This window comes from Cajanus cajan, chromosome 6 (assembly GCF_000230855.2).
Source record: "Cajanus cajan strain Asha chromosome 6, NIPB_CcT2T_4, whole genome shotgun sequence".
Classification (NCBI taxonomy): domain Eukaryota; kingdom Viridiplantae; phylum Streptophyta; class Magnoliopsida; order Fabales; family Fabaceae; genus Cajanus; species Cajanus cajan.
Genome location: NC_138522.1, coordinates 13,022 through 36,587, shown reverse-complemented (window position 1 = coordinate 36,587; position 23,566 = coordinate 13,022). Strand labels below are relative to the sequence as shown.

At 37.5% G+C, this 23,566-nt stretch overlaps 2 protein-coding genes across 2 annotated transcripts; both read left to right on the top strand.

The window, feature by feature from the left end:
• The first annotated feature begins 6,359 nt into the window (after window positions 1-6,359).
• LOC109790677 (Lung seven transmembrane receptor family protein) lies at window positions 6,360-8,038 on the top strand. The gene has a single exon (XM_020349873.3). The coding sequence runs from the start codon at window positions 6,473-6,475 to the stop codon at window positions 7,781-7,783; it is 1,311 nt and encodes a 436-aa protein (XP_020205462.1). The 5' UTR covers window positions 6,360-6,472; the 3' UTR covers window positions 7,784-8,038.
• A 9,907-nt stretch (window positions 8,039-17,945) lies between these two features.
• Window positions 17,946-20,759, top strand: LOC145959011 (uncharacterized). The gene has a single exon (XM_083076902.1). The coding sequence runs from the start codon at window positions 17,946-17,948 to the stop codon at window positions 20,757-20,759; it is 2,814 nt and encodes a 937-aa protein (XP_082933028.1).
• Window positions 20,760-23,566: the final 2,807 nt, after the last annotated feature.

Here is a 23,566-nt window from a genome sequence, read left to right as displayed (position 1 = left end):
TTTTCAACTCGAGCAGGCGTTGCTTTTTTTTTATTTTTATGTATCCCTAATTTTTGCATAGGATGTATCCTATCGGGATTTTGATTCTTTTTTCTTTGCCCTAATTTTTTCCTAGAACGCCCCATGCGGGTTTTCTTCCTAGCGGGTCCTCATCATGCAATGCCTTTATTCTTCAATTGGGTTTTTTCTTGTAATTCCCTAGAAGTAAGAATTCGTCTATTCTTGATCATTCATCCTATCCCGACAATTGTCGTTTTAGCATGGAAAAGTCTGGGTGTTTGAATTGTCGATTTGGGCGTGTGATGCCCCCAATTACTGATAGGTGTTCGTCGATTTGATGTGTCGGGTTCGCACTTGATTACAATAATTTCCATTATACGATTAACACGGACAAATTAAGTTTCCCTTTTTATTCTTATTTATTATTTACAAGGAAGGTATGTTATCTATATGAAACCTAGAATAGGATACAAAGTCACTTGAGAAATTCAATGAATATCATTCTCATTGATTTTTGTTTAGAGAACATCTTTGCATACTATTATATGTGCCTTCCATTTCTAATGAATGTATGCTAATGTATTATCCTACGAGATGCATGATGTTTGTTTTTTGCCTAAATTTTATCATTTTTTTTACTAAAGGTTATGATGCATGATTTTTGTTATATATTTTTGTTTTTTTTTAAATAAACTACCCTATATAATGCTTTAGAGTTAGGGTATACAGAAGAGTGTTAGTTTTTTTTATTGATATCTGTTTGTTTGTCTATAATTCCTTTCTATTTGAAATGAACAAAGAGAGAACACAACAAATGCAACACACATGCTCAAACAAATGTACACCCGCAGACAGTCACGTCCAAATCCTTGGTCTGTGGTCCCTGTAAGAAAAGTGCATTGTATAAGGCGGTTCTAATCTCACTGGTCTTTCAGGCTCCCAAGGTGCCCCCATTATAGGGACCCAGTACCTCTGTCACCGTCACCTGGCAATCTCTAAGGTTTGTCGCAGTATTTCAGGCTAGAATAACTGGTTATCACCTTGGGTGTGATTTCCGACAAGGCTCGCAGGATCCAAGGCCAAACTTGGGCTGGTCGTACGTCAACCACTCCCTATGTTTAATACCCTCATGCCCCCAGGTGTAGGGGAAACTGTTGTGTGCAAAGCTATATGTACAACTTTTATTCAAACATGTGTAGAATTTAAACAGGCAAACAGATATTGAAGCCAAACAAATAAACCAAACAAAGTAAAGGGAAAAAATATTTAAATTATTATTTTTTATTTTATTAACTTCATCATTTGTATATGTTTGACCCTCTTTAAACGTCCCCAGTGGGGTCGCCATCTGTCGCAACCCGAAAATTTCCGATCTCGCGACTAATGGTTTAGACATCCTTTTAAAGATCTCATCAATTAAGGAATGCCCGGACACCAGACTAATCCTTAATTAATGATTTTAAAAATAGGTTCTTGGAGTCGCCACCAATGTTTTACTCAAAACATTGGAAAAAGAAAAAGTTTTTTAAAAATTCAATAATGGCCTTGATAACCAGAATTGGGTTCAGGGGTCGGTTATGTGTAGAGAAGGTATTAAGCACCCCTACAGCACCCTCAATCGGTACCCTATGATGAAGTTAATGTGATAAGAAATAATAAATTAAATATTAGATCCCCTTTATGAATTACTATTTACATGTTTGAAATTTAAATTACACGGTTGACCCTAAAACGTCTACATGATTGCTTTTGTTATAACCAAAAAATAAGAAATAAAAGAAAGAGAAGAAGATTAATGAAATACCTCGTGGCAAGCTTTGTTAGATCTTCAAATATGGAAAATCTAGGTGCTTTGTGGCAACCTTTCACACTACAATTGTCTCACAATACTCAAGAAATACAATAGGAGAGAGAGAGAGAGAGAAATTTCAAGCTCTAAGGAGTCCAGGACAAAATTTTTGAGGCCCTGAGGATTGTGCCCAAGCTATCTATTTATAGGCATCATAAAGTGGCCAGAACGGCCCGTTCCAAATTTGGAATGGCCCATTCTGGATCCGAACGTTGTGTGTTAATCACGCACCTGGGAACGACCCGTTCTGAACTGAGAACGGCCCGTTACGGAGTTGAGATTAACACTATATTTCCTTGCTTAGAACGGCCTGTTCCAAACTAGATTTTTAGGCCTTTTTAATAGTTTGAAACGGCCCGTTTTGGTTTAGGAACGACCCGTTCCAGACCAAGTTTTTTTAGGCCTTTTGATTGGTTTGGAACGGCCCGTTCTGGTCTGGAACGGCCCGTTCTGGTCTGGAACGGCCCGTTCCAACCAAGAGTCTTTAAGCCTTTTAGGTGGCTCGAAACGGCCCGTTCTAATTTAGGAATGACTCGTTCCAGATTTGGGAACGACCCGTTCTGATTTTGGAACAGCCCGTTCTAGGCCACTAAAACTAGTTGTTTTGGGCTTTCGGCCCTCTGATGTCCTGTCTTGTTATTTTCCTGCTTTGGGAGTTCCTTTCCTTGATAATAGACATCCATTTCTTTGTTTGTATGCCCCTCAGACAAAATTGGGTGTCTACAGTTGTTAGATAACACTTATATTGATTGTGAACCTATAGATAAGAAACATGAGAGTGAACCTAGTAAAATCATAGAGAAGGCTGGTGAAGATTTGCCTAAGGAGTGGAAAACTATCCGGGATTTATCATTAAACAATATTACTGGAGATATTGGAAAAGGTGTAACAACTAGTCATTCCATTAGGAATATTTGCAATATAATGAATTTTGTATCACAAGTAGAACCAAAATCTATAAAAGAAGCTATTATAGATGAACATTGGATGGTTGTTATGCAAGAGCAACTAAATTAATTCTAGAGGAATGATGTGTGGGATTTAGTCTCTATGCCTAATGATCATCCTATAATAGGTGCTAAGTGGCTTTTTAGAAATAAGTTTGATGAATTAAGAGTCATTATTAGAAACAAGGCTAGGCTATTGCTCATCACGACTATTCAAGCTAGTAATTCAATGGCCAATTCAAACACTTTTATGGAAGCTTCATACTTTGCCTAGCTATTTGACGTCGAGAAAGAAAATGAAACACAATTATGAAGTGCCTCCTTGACAATGTAAAAAAACATCAATGAATAATTTCTAGGTAAGGTTACACTAGTACAAAAATCACTTTTAAAATTGGAGTTTTAAAATCGGTTAAAAAGTAGCCGATTTTAAAAGTGGCGTGGTGGCAATTTTATAAATAATGACACTAATTTTTAAATCGGCTAACTTTTAACCGATTTTAAAAGGTCTCTACGCTACTTTTAAAATCGGTCACTTAAGAACCGATTTTGTATGTAGTATACAAAATCGGTTCTTAAATAGCCGATTTTAAAAATTGCTATTTTTAAAATCGGCTATTTAAGAACCGATTTTGTATCCTACATTCAAAATCGATTCTTAAATAACCAATTTTAAAAAAGTCAACGAGAATATATTAGTCTCTCTCGTTCCATTCCTTCCCTCCTTTTTAAAAATCGTTTTTGTATACTTTCGGTCCACTCATTTCTTTAGTCTCTCTCGCGCTCTCATCTAAAGTCTCCAGCTTCTCATTTTCTTTGCAAGTCTACTATATCAAGGTAACATTCTCATTCTCTTCTCATCTCTCTAGTTTTGTTGTTGCTTTATTCTGGGTAAATTTTGAATCTGGAACGGCCCGTACTGCTTGCAGATGTGCGTCTATAGATCCATCTACCCTTTATCTTATTCTTCAGGCGAGAAAAGTGGCAGTGGGGTGCCAGGGAGGATTGGCTTTTCACTGATTAGAGTCAACGGTATGGAAGGCATTGGTGGTGGGCTTCCTTTGTCGCGATCTACGTCCCTCACCAGGTTACTTTATTAGTTACCATTTCCTGGTTTTTACACGCACGCATGAAGCATGAACATGAAAATGTGCTAAATTTGCAGGTGCTTCTAATTGGATTATCACTTTCGTTGCATGTAATCCACTCGGTGAATGAGCCTCTGAGCATGTGGGACTTGGTAGGCATAGTTGTATTTTATAAACACCATTAGGGAGCAATGGACTACATTTTTCATTTTGTAGTTTAGGATGCATAACAATTTGTAAGTTACTTAACTTATTATGTACACATTTATGCATTACATGTATTTTAAAAACATTTTGATTACATATATGGTTGACATTTACCAACTCTTGTCATTTGTATGTAATTTGGTCCATTGAAAACATATGAATTGTCTGGTATTTTATTAATTTGTAGGTTTTGTTGAGAGATCCTCCTAAAACAAGTTAATTATTTAAAAAAAATTAACAACTTTTAACATCGATTATGCCATAACCGATCTTAAAAGTTAGACTTTTAACATCGATCATTGCATGATCGATGTTAAAAGTTCAACTTTTTAAAATTGCCTATTTTAAAATCGGTTAGAAAACCGATTTTAAAAGTAAAAAATGACCGATTTTAATAGTTTTTTTCCACTAGTGTTACCAACTAAAACATTTGATGTTAACTCAATCATGAAATCTATAAACCATGAGATTTTAGAGGTTGCCTTAATTCATAAACAATGTTGTACTTAAACAACACAATTGGCCATGTTACCATAAATTCAGCCAAATAAGGTTGATCAAGAATTTTTCGAGTGGGTTGGTTAGTGGGTACTACGACCTAATGGGATAAAATATTTTGCTTTAAGTTCCATGTTGTAGCTTCAATGAAAATGCCACTTTTTCTATGAGAAACCTTATCTCTACTCCTTGTAAAGCGTAACTTACAAAATATATTGGCTTTTATCCTTTTATTTCCCATATTAGGGCAATGCTTATTGATACTGCATAATTCATATATATTTTAGAACATTAGATTGGGCTTATTTAACATTTTCAAGTGTCTTAAATTAATGAATTGGTTGACATTTGATTTAGTAGACTATTTTGGTTTGAATTCTAAATTCAAGTTAATTTTCGTAATTTTTGTCTACTTTGACATGTTGACTTGTATAGGTCATGTCTAAAGCTCCCAAACTCGAAATCAGGCATTCTTGGTTTCCCTGGAAAATTAAGATAGATCTCTACAACTTCTCTATTGGGAGTTTCAACCATTTCAAATGTCTCAAGGTCCAAAAATGAGTCTTAATGTTACCTATACACTTTATTTTGAGTTTACTTTAGGAACTTAATATATTAGTAATATAACCTTGTTAATTAGTTGATTAGTGGGTTGAGCCTTGTAAATATTCTAATTAAGCCCACTATATTGGTCTATTAATAAGTTTTGTGAGGTTTGTTATGTACACTTTCTCTCATTTATCAAATTTTAGAGTTATTTTCTCTACAAGTTTCTCTAAATTCTATCTCTCTCTCAAAAAAATTTCTCTCAACTACTGCACATGAAATGAATTACAATGTCTTGATGAAGATATATGGCTAGTTTATTCAATCAATTTAAGATTACATGAATTGTGGTAAAATTTGAGTTCCTGGTCTAATTTTACCATATGAATTCTCTTCATCTTCTTCTTCGTTTTCATGATTATTAATTTTTTTTTAATTAGATTTAAAATTGAGATTGAAGTTTAATTTTGGATATAGATCTAAATTTAGATCTAGATCTAAAATAACCTAAATCAATTATTTACTGTTGTTGAATTTTACAAAAATTATGAGATCGCGATTGTGTTTCATATTGTTATGAAATTCAATAGATCTAGATTTAAATCTACCTTTTAATTACATTCATGTTAATTTAAGGTTGATTGAATTCAGATTATATTTTGAACTACGAAGATTTCCTTATAAGTATTGAATCTTGAATATAAACAATTTTTTTATTAAAATTTTTGATTGAATTTATTATTTTTCATTTCTTAATATTGATTCTTGTTCCGTCGTTTCAAAATCTTCATTCTAACACTACATGATAAATTTATATTTAATCAACTTATAGTAATTCGACAACATTATCAAAATGATATTATTATTAAAAATAAAAGTCATTGTGTCTTGATTTTATCACACCAAGTAATTATTTATAAAATTATTTTTATATATACTAATTGAATTCTAAGCAATTGTATTGAGTTTTGTGTTATTGTTCATAGAATTTGTGCATAGATCCCAGAGCGATTTTCGTTTGAGTTGGAACTTTGTTTCCAAAGGTAAAACTTAGGCATAAATTTGTCAAATTTAACCGCTTAGATATTTTTTTAAAAAATTAATTATTTTTTATTTATTAAAAATTAAAAAATAAGAAATTTGATATGAAATGAAGGTGGGGGATTATTATTAGTAAAAGCTAACGATAACTTTACTGGTGTCCTGAGAATTTGATGTTGACTGATTAGTTTGGTGTGTTGTTAATTTTCTTTCATTACATTACATTACATTGCCGACTAGTTTACGCTACGGCTTATTTGCAAATAGCAAGCAAGATCTGATCTATCTCGACCGTGATGAAGATGGGGTCTTTACCTTTCTTCTTCCTCCTATTCTTACTGGCCCTCTTCCCCATCTCGTTCTCGGAGATCCGCTTCTCCGAGATCCGAAACGACGATCGCCCCATCGTGCCCTTCGATCAGTTTGGATTCACCCACAAGGGTCGGCTGGAGCTGAGCGTATCCAAAATCTCACTCTCCAATTCCAATCTGGACCTCTCCAAGGTTGGCTTCTTCCTGTGCACCCTCGACTCCTGGCTCCACGTTCTCCAGCAACTGGAGGATGGCGAGATTCGGTGCGCCCTTCAATCCGATCTCGTCAAGTCCGTTTACACCTTCAATTCCCTCAACGGCAAGGACTCTCTGAACACGCTCTACAATGAAACCGACGCCGACCAGTACAACCTGGTCTTCGCGAACTGCCACCCGCAGCAGCTTAAAGTGAGCATGGACGTTAAATCTGCCATGTACAACCTGGACGGCAAGAGCGGCGTCCGCGATTACCTCTCCGCCGGCAGAACCATCCTTCCGAGGGTTTACTTCCTCTTCTCGCTGCTCTATTTCGCCCTCGCCGCACTCTGGATCAGCGTCCTCTACAAGAAGCGCTTGACCGCTTTCCGCATCCATTACTTCATGCTCGCCGTCATCATCTTGAAGGCTTTGAATCTCCTGTGCGAGGCCGAGGACAAGTCGTACATCAAGCGCACCGGAAGCGCCCACGGTTGGGATATCCTGTTTTACATATTCAGCTTCCTAAAGGGCATCTCTCTCTTTACTCTCATTGTCTTGATTGGCACTGGCTGGTCCTTCCTGAAGCCCTTCCTTCAGGATAAGGAAAAGAAGGTTCTCATGATTGTCATCCCCCTTCAGGTCATCGCCAACATTGCCCAGGTTGTCATTGACGAGAGTGGTCCCTACGGCCATGACTGGGTTACCTGGAAACAGGTCTTCCTCCTTGTTGATGTCGTCTGTTGCTGCGCTGTGCTCTTCCCCATTGTCTGGTCCATCAAGAACCTCCGCGAGGCCGCCAGGACCGACGGCAAGGCCGCCGTTAACTTGATGAAGTTGACTCTCTTCAGGCATTACTATGTCGTCGTTATCTGTTACATTTACTTCACCAGGGTTGTCGTTTATGCCTTGGAGACCATAACCTCCTATCGCTATTCTTGGACCAGTGTTGTTGCTGCCGAGTTAGCCACGCTTGCTTTCTATCTCTTTACTGGATACAAGTTCAAGCCAGAGGCTCATAATCCTTATTTTGTCATCGACGACGAAGAGGAAGAGGCTGCCGCCGAGGCATTGAAGCTTGAAGATGAATTTGAATTGTAATTTCTCCCAAAATACAAAAATTAAGCTTTTGCCCACAACTTGGTACCATGCTCAGGTTTAATCTCAACAACCAGTAGAAATTTTCGTCTTGCTTTCTATGGGTATAGTCATTATTCATAAATCATTGTGCTATATTTTCTCTTCTGGACTCATGACAGTTTTTTTAATTTGTGTCATAATATCCTAGACCCTTGTGTAGTGCTATCAAGTATGAACATATATTACGTCTAAATATTGATGGTCGTACCTTGCAAATATTTTTTGTCATGATTGCTTTTATTGTACTTATCTTCCAGCTTCCAACTTCTGTTGCTGCAAAGTTGCATTTGAATTTGTTTGGCCAATGGTACTAGAACTCTAAGTTTGTTGTAAAAATTAATCTTACTATTACCGGTGGAATTCTTTTTGTCATAGAGGTGTCATGCCAGCTGGACCCCTTAGCTATTTGTATGTAAGAATCAGGGTCGGGTACTCATTGGGCAATTTTATTAATACAATAGAGAATGAAATCTCTGGTTCTCCTAGGTTACAGGGGGGGGTTTCCGACGTCAATTATCTATTCCTAAACTCTGTTCCATCCAAAGCTTTGTTCTGATGTGACAAGGAGTGCAGTGACCCTGTGAGTCTGTTACAGAAACAGAGGATCGAATTCTCTGGAGGATGTGAGAAGTAGAAACCAGAGGCATTTTTCCTTTCTTTTTTTTTTTTTTACCTCGTTTTGCTCTACTAGTTCCCCCCTTCCCTATCCGTCGCAAATTTGTTTCTGCTGACATTCAGATTCAATCATAGTTGCATCAGTAATTTGTCACAAACTGCCATTCTGTTTATTTTAGAAGACAATGACGTGCAAGATCAAAGAAAAGAGACTTATAATGGTGGGAGAAGCTCTGAGATTGGACAGGGTCACACCTGAACCTCAGAATCAGGAAACACTTTCATTCCCTCTCAATTTCACAGGATTACTATTATTGATCCAAATTTTATCTTCTTTTATAATTCTTGTGATGAATCTTGGTATTTGCTATGAGTGGATTCTTTTGTTTTCCTTTATTTAAAGCCTATTGAATGTGACTTAGGTTGAATGGCATTGGTTGATCGTGATTGTGGTCACTTTGCTTGTTACGTTGGCTGCAAGTGGTTGTAAGGCCAGTCCCAAGAATTTCATTATAATGCCTGTTCTCATTTTTAAGTTAGTGTTATGCAATATGTGCAAATTTGGTAGATTGCCTTGCTTTGTTACGTTACAATTTAGTAGTGGTGGGGTGCGTGTGTATGTGCAAGATAGATTATGGTTTTTGTCAGCTTTTCAGTATATATTTGATATTGTGATTGTCTTGTTTACTGAAGTGGAAGGTTGTCTAATCTTTCTTTTTATCTATTATCATTGTGGGTGAGAATATTAAGGGATATTGTAGTTTCATTTTGAATAGTATTGTTTACAATATCTAAAAAAAATCTCATAATATTTTGATTGTATCTTTGGAGTATTTTAGAATATCTTAGATAATCTCTGGCAAAGTAGTTTCCATATTTAATTATATTTCTTGAGTGATTTCTTATTTGATTTGGATTAGGAATCTAGTCCGAGTATAAATAGATGTTTGTAATTAGAGTTGTGTTTCATATTTATGAAGCAGACTGTCACAAACACAAACCTTTGTCATAACATAGACATGGACTATGTTCAAAATATAGGACACAAGAGCATGTCCCCCTCCCTCCCTAACGCACATGGTATACACCAGTCAAATGAAATTAATTACGAGCAAGGTAATAAAAAGTCTAAACTGAGGATTAGGATTTATGAATTAATCTTAAAACAAATTGCTAAGCTTTGCATTGATAATCAGTCCCACAAAAATAAATTACAAGGAGGCATTAGTTTACAGCATAAGCTGTAAGTTAGGAAGAATGCCCAGCATAGGTAGGAAGGATAAGCCACAAATGAAGAGTCCTTCTTGAAGAAATATCTTTAGCATTTTTTTCCCTTTCAATATTCTTTTTTATCATTTATCATATTTAAGTTGTTTCCTAATGTATTTTTCTTTTAAGAAAGCAAATAATTGATTTTCTTACAATAGCCATGTTCTGTTAAGTATAAGGCCCTATTTGGGTGTTTGCTGAATTGATAGGTCGTTTCTAGTGCGTGTCTGAGTTGGCAATGTTTTATTTGGATACTGGTTGAGCATTGTCAACATATTCATACACAATACAGGTGTTGAAGGAATATTAATCCAATGCTCTCATACAAGAAATAACTATGTTGGTGGCAGTGCCTCGTGTACCAACATAGAATATTATTCATAGTTATGTTCGTAAAAGAATCTCATTTTCAATCTATTTTATCTTTCTGGGCCTTTCAAACCATATTCTCATCACTATTCCTTTGGAAATCTAACCTCCAGAGTATGAAGTTCTCTTTTCACCTGCTGGCTCCTTTGCTTACCTTGATGTGGCCAATCTAATGACACACAGCCTCTTTCTCTTGGTTCCTTCCCTTTCGAAAGGTGCTTGGTCACATTTAGGGTTTAATTGTCCTCTGACCACCTTTCCCTTGGCCATTTCTATTGGTGTTAAATTTTAGCTTTGCTCTCTTTCTTCGGGTATTATTATTATTGGTTTTCTATGTTGTCCTGTCTTTGTCTTATGGCTCTTCTCTTTCTCTCAAATGAAATTAGTTTTGTCCTTGCCCTTGTTTTTGTCTAGAATGAGGATAAATTGAGGGCAGTGCTTTATATTTTGTATCACACCAATAAGCATAATTGACATTAGTCATAGTCTTTTTTATATCACTCTTTCCTTCATTTAAATCCCTATAATTTCGACGAGTACCATTCTGGTAGGATCTTTTTAGAGCAAGAAACGATAAAGCCTAACAAAGAACAAGTGCACACACAGAAAAATATTATGAATTTCCTCTATTTACTGCAGAAAACTGATTACAAACCAAGGTATACAAATGTACCCAAAAGAAGCTTTCACCTTTAAACTGGAATCTGTCCAGTTTTACAAAATATTCAAAAGTTCCCCTCACTTCTTGACGCATGGCTTAATTATAGGGAATACAAAATTGAACTAATTAACCCTCCTAACCTCCTACCAGTCTGTTAAACTTTGACCCCTTCCTTTTCATATAATACCTGTGTAGGCCCTTTTCCCTTGAAGTTTGTATCTGTCTCGATTCTAACAATACCTCTCCCCTCCAAAACAACCTTGTCCTCAAGGTTAAATTATGGAAATTGATTCCGGGTATTGGAGGAATCTTCCCAAGTAGCTTCCTTTGGAAGTTTTTCTTGTTAATGCAAAAGAACCAGATGAACTGCTGCTCCCTGGTGAGTCCTTGTGTGGTTGCTTAATATGCTGTGGGTTTATATCTTTCTGTGGTACCTTGCTAAACAGATGGAAGGTTTGTATCCATAGGAACTTGTCCAACTGCTTTCTTGAGCGCCTCAGTGTACAAGGATAGTTGTCCTTTATGAAATTAGCGCAAATAAACATCTAACCATGTTCTAGTTTGGGTTAATAATTATTGAGTTAAACATCTTTTTCATCCTCCTAAATATGTAAATGTTCATTTTTTGTCCCCCAACTTTTAAACATCTACTTTTGGTCCTACATTTTACAAAATGTGTCAAAATTTATCCCTCTAACTAATACTGTCTACTTTTGATCCTCCATTTTACAAAATGTGTCAAAATTTGCTTCCCTTAACTAACATCGTTATCTCAATTTAATGAGTATCTTACGAATATGTAAACTCATTCTCTTTAATCGCTTCAAGAAAAGAAATGTTGAACACTAATACTACAAGAATCGAACTAGTAATAGTAAGTAACTGGTAGATGAAGAAAAATGTCTGGGAATAAAAACCCTAACATGGGATGCAATGGAACATTATGTTTTGGAGATTTAAAATACCATATATGAGCCTTAGACCACTTAAGCATACATAGATCCTAGATAAACATATGTGAAGACATGTATTTTGTTGACTAGGATAATCGTTAAATTAAGTAAATGGAGTTAGGAATGGGGTAAATTTTGACACATTTTGAAAAATGGAGGACCAAAAGTAGACATTTTAAAATTGGGGGATGAAAAACAGACATTTCCATATTTAGGAGGATAAAAAAGATGTTTAACTCATAATTATTCACATGCCATGTTTTTGACATATCGATGAGCATTATTCTTGAAGATATGAGGTTAGTAATCCTAGTTGGGCATCAGCTATTGATTGCTCCTGATATTTGTCTTACATAGGGAATTGTTTTTGAATTTCTTGTGCTTGTTGCGGTAGTGGATTTAGTGACTGTGAATTCAATGACACCGAATTTTTTTCTTTAACGATGCACTATAGATTGGACTTGATTCCATAAAAACTATTTGTTTTTGCCCCTTCCGACTGGCCTATATAGTACAACTAAGAAGAGCAAAAGCTTGGTTGATTTCGTTTATTCATCAAGACTATTCAAAAGTGCAACACACTGAACCTAGAGACAATTTTAGCCACAGGCACAGATTGAAGTTGATATCCAAACTAGACTTTGTGAGGTCAAAGGGCAGAGGAGCGGGGCATGTTCAGCTGTGAAGTTATAAGGTTTGTTTAGGTAAACTTTTTTATAAACAATTTTAGAAGAGAAACTTAGGAAAAAAAAATGTAATAAACTTTTCCATGTGCTAAAATTAACTTATACATTAGCTAATTTGTAACAGGTATCACCTATCAATTTGTAACAGGTATCACCTATCAGCTTTTCTAAATTTTATTTTTTAACTTATTCATAATATATACCTTTAGTGTTTAAAAATTCTAGATAAGCCTAGATTTACTAAAGGTCTGTTTGAGTAAACCTTCCTAGAAGTACTTATAGGAGAGAGAAATAAGAAGAAAAAAATGAAATGAGATTTTTCGTAAGTTAAAATTAGTTTATAACTAAGTTAATTTGTACAAATGTTATCTTATAATGTGATTCGATCACAAAGAGTAAGGAGGGATTTCTTATTTTTTATTTATTAATATGTATGTATCGTTTTGATTATTTTGAAGATGATTTTGTGTTACAATATTTAGATTTGTTTTCATTCATTTTCTCAAATACTTAAAGAAATCAAGAAGAACTATATTGTAATATATTAAATGTCATCTTTATACACTATAGTGCATTTGAATCCTTTAAGTAGATTTATCAAAGAAACCAAGGGGAACTATATTGTAAATTTATTAGTTTAGTTAGTTTTTTTTGTAATATATTAATTTAGTTAATGTTGAAAAATCTATTTACTTTGAAAAAAAAGGGAGTTGGATGACTTGAATCAAACCAACCCAATGTTGATCATGTTGGTTTAATTTGGGTTAAGCAAAAAATAATTATGAAATCTAAACAAATTATATTTAATTTCTTTGGATTGGATTTTTATTCAAACTCAAACCAACATGACCGGTGAACACTCCTAGTTAAAAGTGTGTTCCAAAACTCTGCATCCAGAATGTTAAATGTTTCAATCTATTTTAGATACACCCATTCCATAATATTAAATGTGTTATGGAACACACATTTGAGAATGTAAAAAATGTGTCTTGGATCACAATGCGAAATATAAAAAAAATGTATTTCAAAATATTCCTTTTTATAAAAAAAATGATAGATAGGGAATGACACTCCATGATAATCGAATAGAGAGACAATGACATGTTGGATATCCTTGGACCAAATACTATTGTCCACTTAGTAGATAGTAGAAGTTTAGTAGTGGCTAATTTGCCTTGAAACTTTACTTGCCAAATTAAGGATCAGGAGATGTCTATCAGAGGAATTTTACCTTTGATGTCAAAGGATCTTCTTGAGTAAATATGTCTACAAAAGTAGGATTTTAATAGTTGTAAGGAGTATTAAACTCATGTCATGCAAGACGTAAGTTCAGACTAAATCCTAGATCATTTACACAATAATATTTAAAAATTATCTTGAAATGACCTTTTTGTAATATATAAAAAATACAATACTATATTCTTAGTCCCATTATTTATTTTTAAAATTCTATTTAGTCCCACTATTTTTAAAATGTTCATTTTGGTCATTTTATTTTTAAGATGTTCAATGTTGTCTCTGTCTAAATTGATGTTAATGATGTTCATCAAATTAGATAAAAGATAACATTAAATATTTTTAAAAAAATAAATAACTAAATTAAATATTTTAAAAATAGTGAGACCAAATTGATCATTTTAAAAAAAAATAGCACTAAATAGAATAAAAATTTAGTTAACATTTTTTTGTTTAAATAAATTTTAATTTTCTTTTACTTACCTTAACATGATAATGAATGAAAACAAATTAGTACTTGAAATAAAAAAATAGTTTTAAAATTTATGTAGACAAAAGAAATGTGATATAAATTTTATTCAATTTAGTTTTTTATTTAGGAAATGTTGAATTTATCCCACTATTTTTAAATGAAATTATCTTCTTTGCATGTAAAAAGGGAATGAATAAATCAATTAAATTCTGAGTTCATAAAGCACTTTTTAAGGATTTTCAAGTAATGTTTAATGTTATTTTTATTGTATTTTATGAGTATCATCGGTGTCAATTTAGACAAAAAAAAGATAATATTAAATGTTTTTAAAAAAATTAAAAAATTAAATTAAACCATTTAAAGTTAATAGGATCAAATTGAAAAATTAGAAATAAATAGAAGAGAATATATATATATAATTTAGCAAAAAAAAATGCATATCCCTCTCAAATTGAAAAATTAGAAATAAATAGAAGAGAATATATATATATATATAATTTAGCAAAAAACAAATGCATATCCCTCTCAAATTGAAAAATTAGAAATAAATAGAAGAGAATATATATATATAATTTAGCAACAAAAAAAAATGCATATCCCTCTGCACAAAACATTCCTTCCCTACCCTTTCTCCTTTCCAAAATGGCCTTTTCTCTTTGACTTCTACTCTGTACCTAACATCCCAAAACCTTTAACTTTAATGTTCCACTCATTGCTCATTGCTCAACATACTACGAATGACATGTTTACCTTGTTGAAACAACTCCCCTCCTCCATCTCTGTTGCTCATCCTTCTATCTTAGTTACCTCTACAAGTTTTCGTCTACTATTGTTCCTCTGTTCCTCAAGTTTCCACTTTTCCTTCACAGTTCACACCCATCTCTCCTCCCCGCTTATCCATCCGTGACAATCCTTCTACAACATCCAAATATTTTCATTCCTCCCACATTTATCTCTACCACCTCCTATCATGCCACCGTCCAACCATTACAACATATCCATTCAATACCCCTGACACATATTACTCATTCCACTCAAGTTTCATCAAAACCATTACAAATTCATATAACGTCGTCTCATATTCCAACTCTTTTCGAAAGTTTGCAACCTTAAATTCTTTGGTAATGAGGAAAGAAGTAAAGGGAAAATAAAAAAGAAAAGAAAAGAAGAAAGTGGGGAAAAAATATAAAAAAATAAATAATAAATAATAGAAATTAAGGTTGTTTAGTAAAGGAAAAATATATCAGAAATAGGGTAGAAGTTTATTTTTTTATTAATAAATTTATTTGTAAATAATAAAGAAAATTATTTTATTATTATTGTATTTATTATTATTAGAAGTTTAACTTTTTATAAATTATTTTATTCAAAATTAATAAATAAAAACTATTTTTGTTATTAATATCACTATTATTGAATATATATATATATATATGAACTAAATTGTCAAACGACTTGTGAAACTTTTGTTAACATCTTCCTAACAATTTTAATAAAGTAATAAAAAGTTAATTGATTTGACAAAACATCCCTACCAATATCTCCTTCGACATATAGGAGTGTAAATGATTGGATTGAATAGAATTTAGATAAATCCGTTATCCAAACTGATCAAAATTTAACGAGTTAAATTAAAATTATGTAATTTTTTTAAAATTCAATCCAACCCAACCCAATTACAAACGAATTGAATTGAATTGGATTAATTAGATCAACATAATTATATTTATTTATTTTACTATAAAAATTTAAATATTTCAAAATAGATATAAATCATCTGATACATTATTATAAATTCTATGTTATTAACCTATAAAGCAAATAATGATACAAATTAAATTCTAAAATAAATTTATTAATTTTTTACATTATTATCAACTCAAAAAACCAACATTAATTAATACAAATAAGATTAAAATAAATATACTATATTATTACAATACTATCAACTTTAAACACAAAATTTATTACTAAGTAAGAGTAACAATGAGTATTATCTTAAACAAATAATCATTGATATTACTATTATTATTATTATTATTATTATTATTATTATTATTATTATTATTATTATATGACCGTGTTGGATCGGATCAATAATGAGTTGAAAATACAAAATCAATTACCCGACCCGTAGAGTACCGAATTTTGATTGGATTGAGTTGGATCTGACTCAAACACTGAAAAAATTCAATCCAAACTCATTGAATTATAGTAATACTAAACTACATTTCTTAATGAGTGAAAATAATACTTCTATAAAAGATTAAATATAATTCAGAAGACAAATAAAAATCTAAACAGTCATTCCTCACCTGTCCTAGGGCTTCTTATCGGAACATAAATTCAATTAAGGAAACAACGCTGAGAATAAAACAGAGCGTTGAGAATAAAAACGTGAATCTCACAGGACATACACTAGTTGTATAATAAAATAAAAATGCATAAATTGTCTATTAATAAAAGGACAAGAAAAGAACCCGGAGAACACATAATCTCCAACGTCTATAAATTGGTTCTGAAAATGTTGAGCAACTAGAGGATTTCCTGAGGAGGTTGTCCATTTCATTGTGGACCACTAAATAACGCTTCGCTAATTATGCCTATGGCTTCAATATATCGATCTACGCACCTAGAGATGCAACTGCTTTCACTCCCACTAAGGCTTGAACCTGGTTTTGTGACACACTTCTCAAAACACTTTCTTCCCACTGTCTGCAAAATAAATGAAACTCCTAAGGTGAATGGAACTGGAATTTTAACAGATAAGGCACTGAACAAACAAAATCAGTACTCATTTCTGCAAAATAAATGGGAATCTTCGGGATTGCAACAACCCAGAAGATAATCCGTATTTTTTAAAATTTACAAATTACAACTGGCTAGGGAAAAACGTTAAAAAAAGATAGAACAAATCAACTGCTTCATGAGATTTTCAATATATCAACATTAACAATAGCAAGATGTAAGCTTTTACTATTTCATCGGGCAAAGAGAAACCAAAAAAAATAAAAAATCACCGAGGTTGAGGTCAGTATACCCCATCTTCTGTATATCTCTAGACAATTTGCTCGTTACAAATTCCCTACTCTTTGTTAAGGTTGAAAAATTTATTCGGGTTGAACTTTTAGCATGAACCAAATTGAACTGATGAAACCTATAATTTGGTTATTGTACCGGAGAGACCGTATCGGTCACGTGGGCCAACACGTGCCATTTCGTCAGACACTCATGCATAGTAAGCCACGTACAAGCATCACCATCAACGTCGGCTCGGCATGAGGCCGAGAACCGACATCAGTCTGGTTAATGCCAATATGGACCATCATCACTCATCGAGTCGGCTCGGTCAAGTACCGTTCCGACATAGATCATACCGGAAGTATACAAGCTGCCGTATACGGACTAGACGGTTCGGTCATTTGCCGTTCCGACTAGTATTGAATAGTCGGCTCGGCCTCTTGCCGAAGGGTTAAACAAGTCATAACGGTAATCACAATTAAGAAAGGTAAGTACATGATTAAAGCCTAACAACCAATTAGTACCGTATTACCTAATTTGGTAAATATCTGAGAGGGCCCATCACGCTCAAGCCCATGTCAGATGCTATAAATAGGTCACACATAACAAGGTATGTCACTGTTCATTAATTATCCTAGAATATCGTGCTTATCCTGACTTGAGCGTTGGAGTGCCTTTTGCAGGTACCTCCCCCCTCTGAAGAATCCGTTTGAAGTATCCGTTCGGCCCTTCTTACCAAGAAGACTACGAGTGTATCCTTAAGCAGGTACATTTTGGCGCCCACCGTGGGGCCGAACCGATAGCATTACAGAAGCACTGAAAGTTTACGAGTAAAAGAATCATGGTAAAGACAAGGAATACTAATTTTGAAGGGCAACAGTCTGAAGACGAGCATCAGTCCGGGGCCGAGACGGTTGAGGAGACAATCTTGACCGATATGGTGCGCCAGATGAAGGAAGAAATGATCGCCATGAAACAACAGCGAGAGAGAGATGCTGCCGAGATGGCTGCATTGAGAGAAGAGAATGCTGCGCTGAAAAATCAATACCGGGATCCCACATGGAAACCATCTGAGACAACTCACACACAGGGGTCGTTCCACTCGCAGGGCCCTCACTCTTCTCTTCCCCACACCTCCGTCGCCGCTCCAGCTGCGCATGCTTCGGTCGGCCGACCGATCCAGCCTTTGTCGGCCGGAGCACATCGACATCCTTTTACCCCGAACATCATGCAGATGGCACTCCTTAACCATTGGAAGTCTTTGCCCTTAGACAAGTATGATGGCACTACCGATCCAGACGAACACGTGGATGTGTTCTTGACTCAAGTTACTCTAAGCACAAACGATGATGCTGCTCTATGCCGAATCTTCCCAACATCCTTAAAGGGACGAGCACTGAGTTGGTTTACTCGGCTTCCGGCCAACTCGATCGATTCGTTCAGTACGTTGGCTTCCCAGTTCACAATTCAATTTGCTACCAGTCGGCCTCACCAATTGACCTCGTTGGCACTAATCAGCATTCGTCAGGAGAAGAAGGAATCTCTTTGGACATTCATGAGCCGATTCAACAAAGCTGCGCTCGAAATTCGAGACTTAAACCCTGTTGTAGCTCTACACCACCTTACCACTGCCTTGAAGCCAGGGCCTTTTGCCAACAACATTTGTAAGAAACCCCCTACAGACATGGATGATTTGCGTCGGCGAGCCGACAAGTACATGCAGATGGAGGAATTGGCCGAGTTCCGGAACCAAGCCCGAGTAGAAGTGTCAACAAAACCTGACAAGCTGGCCGAGCCGAGTTTTCGGAGTCGACCGAAAGAGTTGGTTCCCCGCGAGAAGCCTCCTCGGGGACCAAGGTACTCACAATACACGCCCCTCAATACTAGCCGGTCAGCAGTATTAGAACAAGCACTGGCCTCGGATATACTGGTCATCCCAAAACAAGCATCAACCCCTCCCCGGGCCGATACGACCAAGTCATGCAGATATCATCGCAACCGTGGGCATTCAACTGACGATTGTTTGGCTCTGAAGGATAAGATTGAAGACTTAGTTAAGCAGGGACAGCTGCAAGGTTTCGTTGAGCGTCCAAACCGATCGAGATACGAAGACCGGTCACGGAGACGCGACCAACTCGAACAAAGGACAGAAACACGTTCTCGCAGAGAACGTAGTCGGTCTAGAGATAGAAGAGAGGATGAGCCTTCGGCACAGCCTCGGCGAGTCATCAATACCATTGCCGGGGGATTCGCTGGAGGTGGCTCGTCTTCATCTGCACAAAAAAGACACCTGCGGGCTGTCCAGCATGTTCATGCCATCGAATCCGCTCGTCGCCGCCTTCCCACTATAACTTTCACAGAAGCTGATTTTAAAGGCATCGATCCGGACCAGGATGATCCAATGGTAATCAGCGTCGAAATTCACAATTGTATTGTACGCAAGACGCTGGTCGACCAAGGAAGTTCGGCCGACATCCTCTACTGGATTACGTTCAAGCAGTTGGGCATCCCGGAGTCCGAGCTAGTTCCGTATGATGAACCCTTGGTCGGGTTCTCCGGCGAACGGGTCAAGACCAAGGGATACATCAAGTTGTCGACTCGGTTCGGATTTGAAGGCGCCGAATACCGAGATGTTTCAGTTAAATATGTGGTGGTACACGCCAGCACATCTTACAACATTCTCCTTGGACGACCATCACTGAATCGGCTCGGAGCAGTCGTATCTACCCCTCATTTGGCCATGAAATTTTCGGCCGAGTCAGGACGAGTCGTCACGGTTCATGCCGACCAAAAGACGGCGCGGGAATGTTACTTCGCTAGTTTGCGACTGCCAAGAATAAAAGACGAGGTACCTAGGAGGCCGAGTGGGGTTCACTCGGTGTCCCATCATTCGACTGTGGACCTTGATCCCCGGATCGATCAGGACGAAAGAGTCGAACCTGTTGATGAAAAGCAACCGATTCAAGTAGGGGTGTTGGAGTCACAAGTCACTTATATAGGAGCCAACCTGTCCGAGCGGGAACAATTGGCTGTCAGCCAAGTGATCCTCAAAAATAGTGACCTATTTGCTTGGCATCCCTCTGACATGCCCGGCATTGATCCTAGTTTCCTCTGTCACAAATTGTCCATAAGCAAAGAAGCAAGACCGATCGCTCAACGACGTCGAAAGGCTGGGGAGGACAGGAAGGCGGCAATAGAGGCCGAAGTGAGTAAGTTGCTAGAAGCCAAGTTCATCCGGGAGGTACACTACTCAACTTGGCTAGCTAATGTAGTAATGGTCAAGAAACCGAATGGGAAATGGCGCATGTGTACTGACTACACTAATTTGAACAAAGCCTGTCCGAAGGATGCCTATCCGCTACCAAACATTGATCGGCTCGTCGATGGGGCATCTGGCCACAAATTCCTGTCATTCCTGGACGCATATTTCGGATATAACCAAATCCGAATGCACCCTCAGGATGAAGAGAAAACGGCGTTCATCACCGAAACAGCCAATTACTGTTACCGAGTTATGCCCTTCGGCCTGAAAAATGCCGGAGCCACTTACCAACGGTTGATGAACAAAATTTTCAGTGACCACATTGGCCGATGTATGGAGGTGTACGTTGATGACATGGTAGTAAAGTCAAGTAGTGTATCTGTACACGCATAGGACTTGACTGATGTGTTTCACGCGCTTCGGCACCACCAAATGAGACTCAACCCCGACAAGTGCGTATTCGGGGTCTCAGGCGGCAAGTTTTTAGGGTTTATGTTGTCCAGTCGCGGCATTGAAGCAAATCCTGACAAGTGCCAAGCCATTCTAAGCATGAAAAGCCCAAGTACTCTGAAAGAAGTTCAGAAGTTGGCAGGCTGGCTCACTTCGCTCTCCCGCTTTCTTCCTTGCCTAGCTGAGATAGCTAGACCCATCCTCCTTTTGCTCAAGAAGACCGAGCGATTCCAATGGACCCAGGAGTGTGAAACATCATTCCAACATTTCAAGGAGCGCCTTAGTACACCGCCAGTCCTTTCCAAACCAGTTGCCAACATTGACATGATCATATACTTAGCGGTCTCCGACAGCTCAATTAGCGCTGCGCTAATACAAGAAAACCGAGAAGGGCAACAACTAGTGTATTTCATCAGTCGGACTTTGCAGGAGGCCGAACGACGATACCAGTTAATTGAAAAGGTAGCCTTAGGACTCATCTACACTGCTCGTCGACTCAGACAATACTTTCATAGCCACAAGATAATTGTTCGGACCGATTGTCCAGTGGCAAAAGTATTAAGAAAACCAGAGATTGTCGGCCGAATGATGGCATGGTCGGTCGAGTTGTCAGAGTTTGATTTGTCCTTTGAGCCAAGAGGTCCAATCAAGTCGCAGCACTTGGCTGATTTTGTTAACGAGCTTACCCCTTCGGGGCGTTTTGAAGACGAATCATGGACCTTGCATGTCGATGGGTCTTCTAACGCCCAAGGCAGCAGAGCAGGAGTGATACTGGCTAGTCCCTCAGGCGTCACAATTGAGCAGTCCCTTCGGTTCAGTTTTCGTGCCTCGAATAACCAAGCGGAATACGAGGCCCTACTAGCTGGGATGCGGTTGGCAACCGAGATGGATGTGAAGCGAGTCATATGCTGGACCGACTCAAAGATAGTGGCCGAGCAGGTCAATGATAATTTCCAAGTTAAAGATGCGAACTTATTACAATACTATCATCTATTCCAAAAATTGAAGGATGAATTCAGCGAGGTTCAGGTTCGCCATGTTTTGCGTAGCAACAATGAACGAGCTGATCAGTTAGCTCGGCTCGCCAGCAGCCGGAAGCCGGGACAGCTGTGCACCACTATTCATCTTGAAGTTCCCTCCCCAAGCGTAACAACCGAGTGCATGGCAATAGATGAATCACCCTCATGGACCACACCCATTCGGAACTATATCACTAACGGCGCAGTACCGGCCGACCCGTTGGAAGCTAAGAAGTTGCGAACACAGGCGGCTCGGTACTCCATGATAGCCGAGGACCTCTACAGACGGGGGTTCTCCACCCTGCTGCTCAAATGCATAGATAGTCACCAAGCAGATTACGTGATGAGGGAAGTCCATGAGGGTATTTGTGGCTCCCATTCCGGAGGACGAACCTTAGCAGCTAAAGTCTTGCGGGCCGGTTATTATTGGCCAACTCTGAAGGGGGACTGCGCCGACTTTGTCAAGAAATATGTTCAGTGCCAAAAATACGGGAACCTCATCCATGCCTCAGCTGCTGAACTGCATAGCATCAGCTCTCCATGGTCGTTTACTTTATGGGGCATTGATGTACTCCGCCCATTTCCGGTGGCGAAGGGACAAGTTAAGTTTCTCCTCGTAGCTGTCGATTACTTCACAAAGTGGATTGAGGCCGAGCCGCTTGCCTGCATCTCCGCCGCTAATGTCCAGAAATTTGTCTGGAAGAACATAGTTACCCGTTTCGGCATCCCATATGCCATCATCTCGGATAACGGCCTACAATTTACGGACAAAAAGTTCAACTCTTTCCTTGAAAACCTTGGCATCCGGCATAGGTTTACATCAGTTGAACACCCCCAGTCGAACGGCCAGGCCGAAGCGGCCAATAAGGTTATCCTCACCGAATTAAAGAAACGGCTCGGTTCGGCAAAAGGGGCATGGGCCGAAGAGTTGCCAGAGGTCCTTTGGGCGTATCGATGTACACCACAATCAGCAACAAAAGAGACACCCTTTCGCCTGACTTACGGCGCGGACGCCATGATCCCGGTTGAAGTCGGAGAGCCATCATTCCGAAGACAGCACTTCCATGAGGAGTCTAACAATGCTTCGCTCCGAGCCGAGCTTGATGTCCTCGATGAAGCACGGGAAAAAGCAAAGATTGTGGTCGAGGCATGTAAACAACGCATGACACGCCGTTTCAATTCAAGTGTTAAGCCAAGAACATTTCACGAAGGTAATCTTGTATGGAGAGCAACCGGGTCAGCCAGACGCAACTCTTCAGAAGGGAAGCTATCAGCCAACTGGGACGGCCCTTTCCGGATATGGCATGTCCTCAACAATGGAGCGTACAAGTTAGAAGAGCTGTCCGGCAAGGTCGTTCCTCAGACATGGAATTCTACTCATTTGAAGACATATTACAGTTGAATCAACATCATGTATTTACATTTCAACTATGTATAATGATGCACTCTTTTCCTTGAACCGGTCTTTTCTCCTCTTAAAAAATCGTGAAAAGAGGTTTTGCCCGACAAGGTTTTTAATGAGGCATCCAATCAATAACAACACAGTTCAATTATCTTTGACTTACTATACATTTTTAACATTAAAGTTTTTACAAGTCTTCCCTCCCGAGATGTCTCTCGGCTAAGGATGTGACTTTCAATCCTACAAGTCTTCCCTCCCGAGACGTCTCTCGGCTAAGGATGTGACTTTCAATCCTACAAGTCTTCCCTCCCGAGACGTCTCTCGGCCAA

What these genes read in the sequence shown, in the direction of transcription:
- LOC145959011 (XM_083076902.1), top strand. Translation starts at nt 17,946, where the DNA reads ATGGTAAAGACAAGGAATACTAATTTTGAAGGGCAACAGTCTGAAGAC.
- LOC109790677 (XM_020349873.3), top strand. Translation starts at nt 6,473, where the DNA reads ATGAAGATGGGGTCTTTACCTTTCTTCTTCCTCCTATTCTTACTGGCC.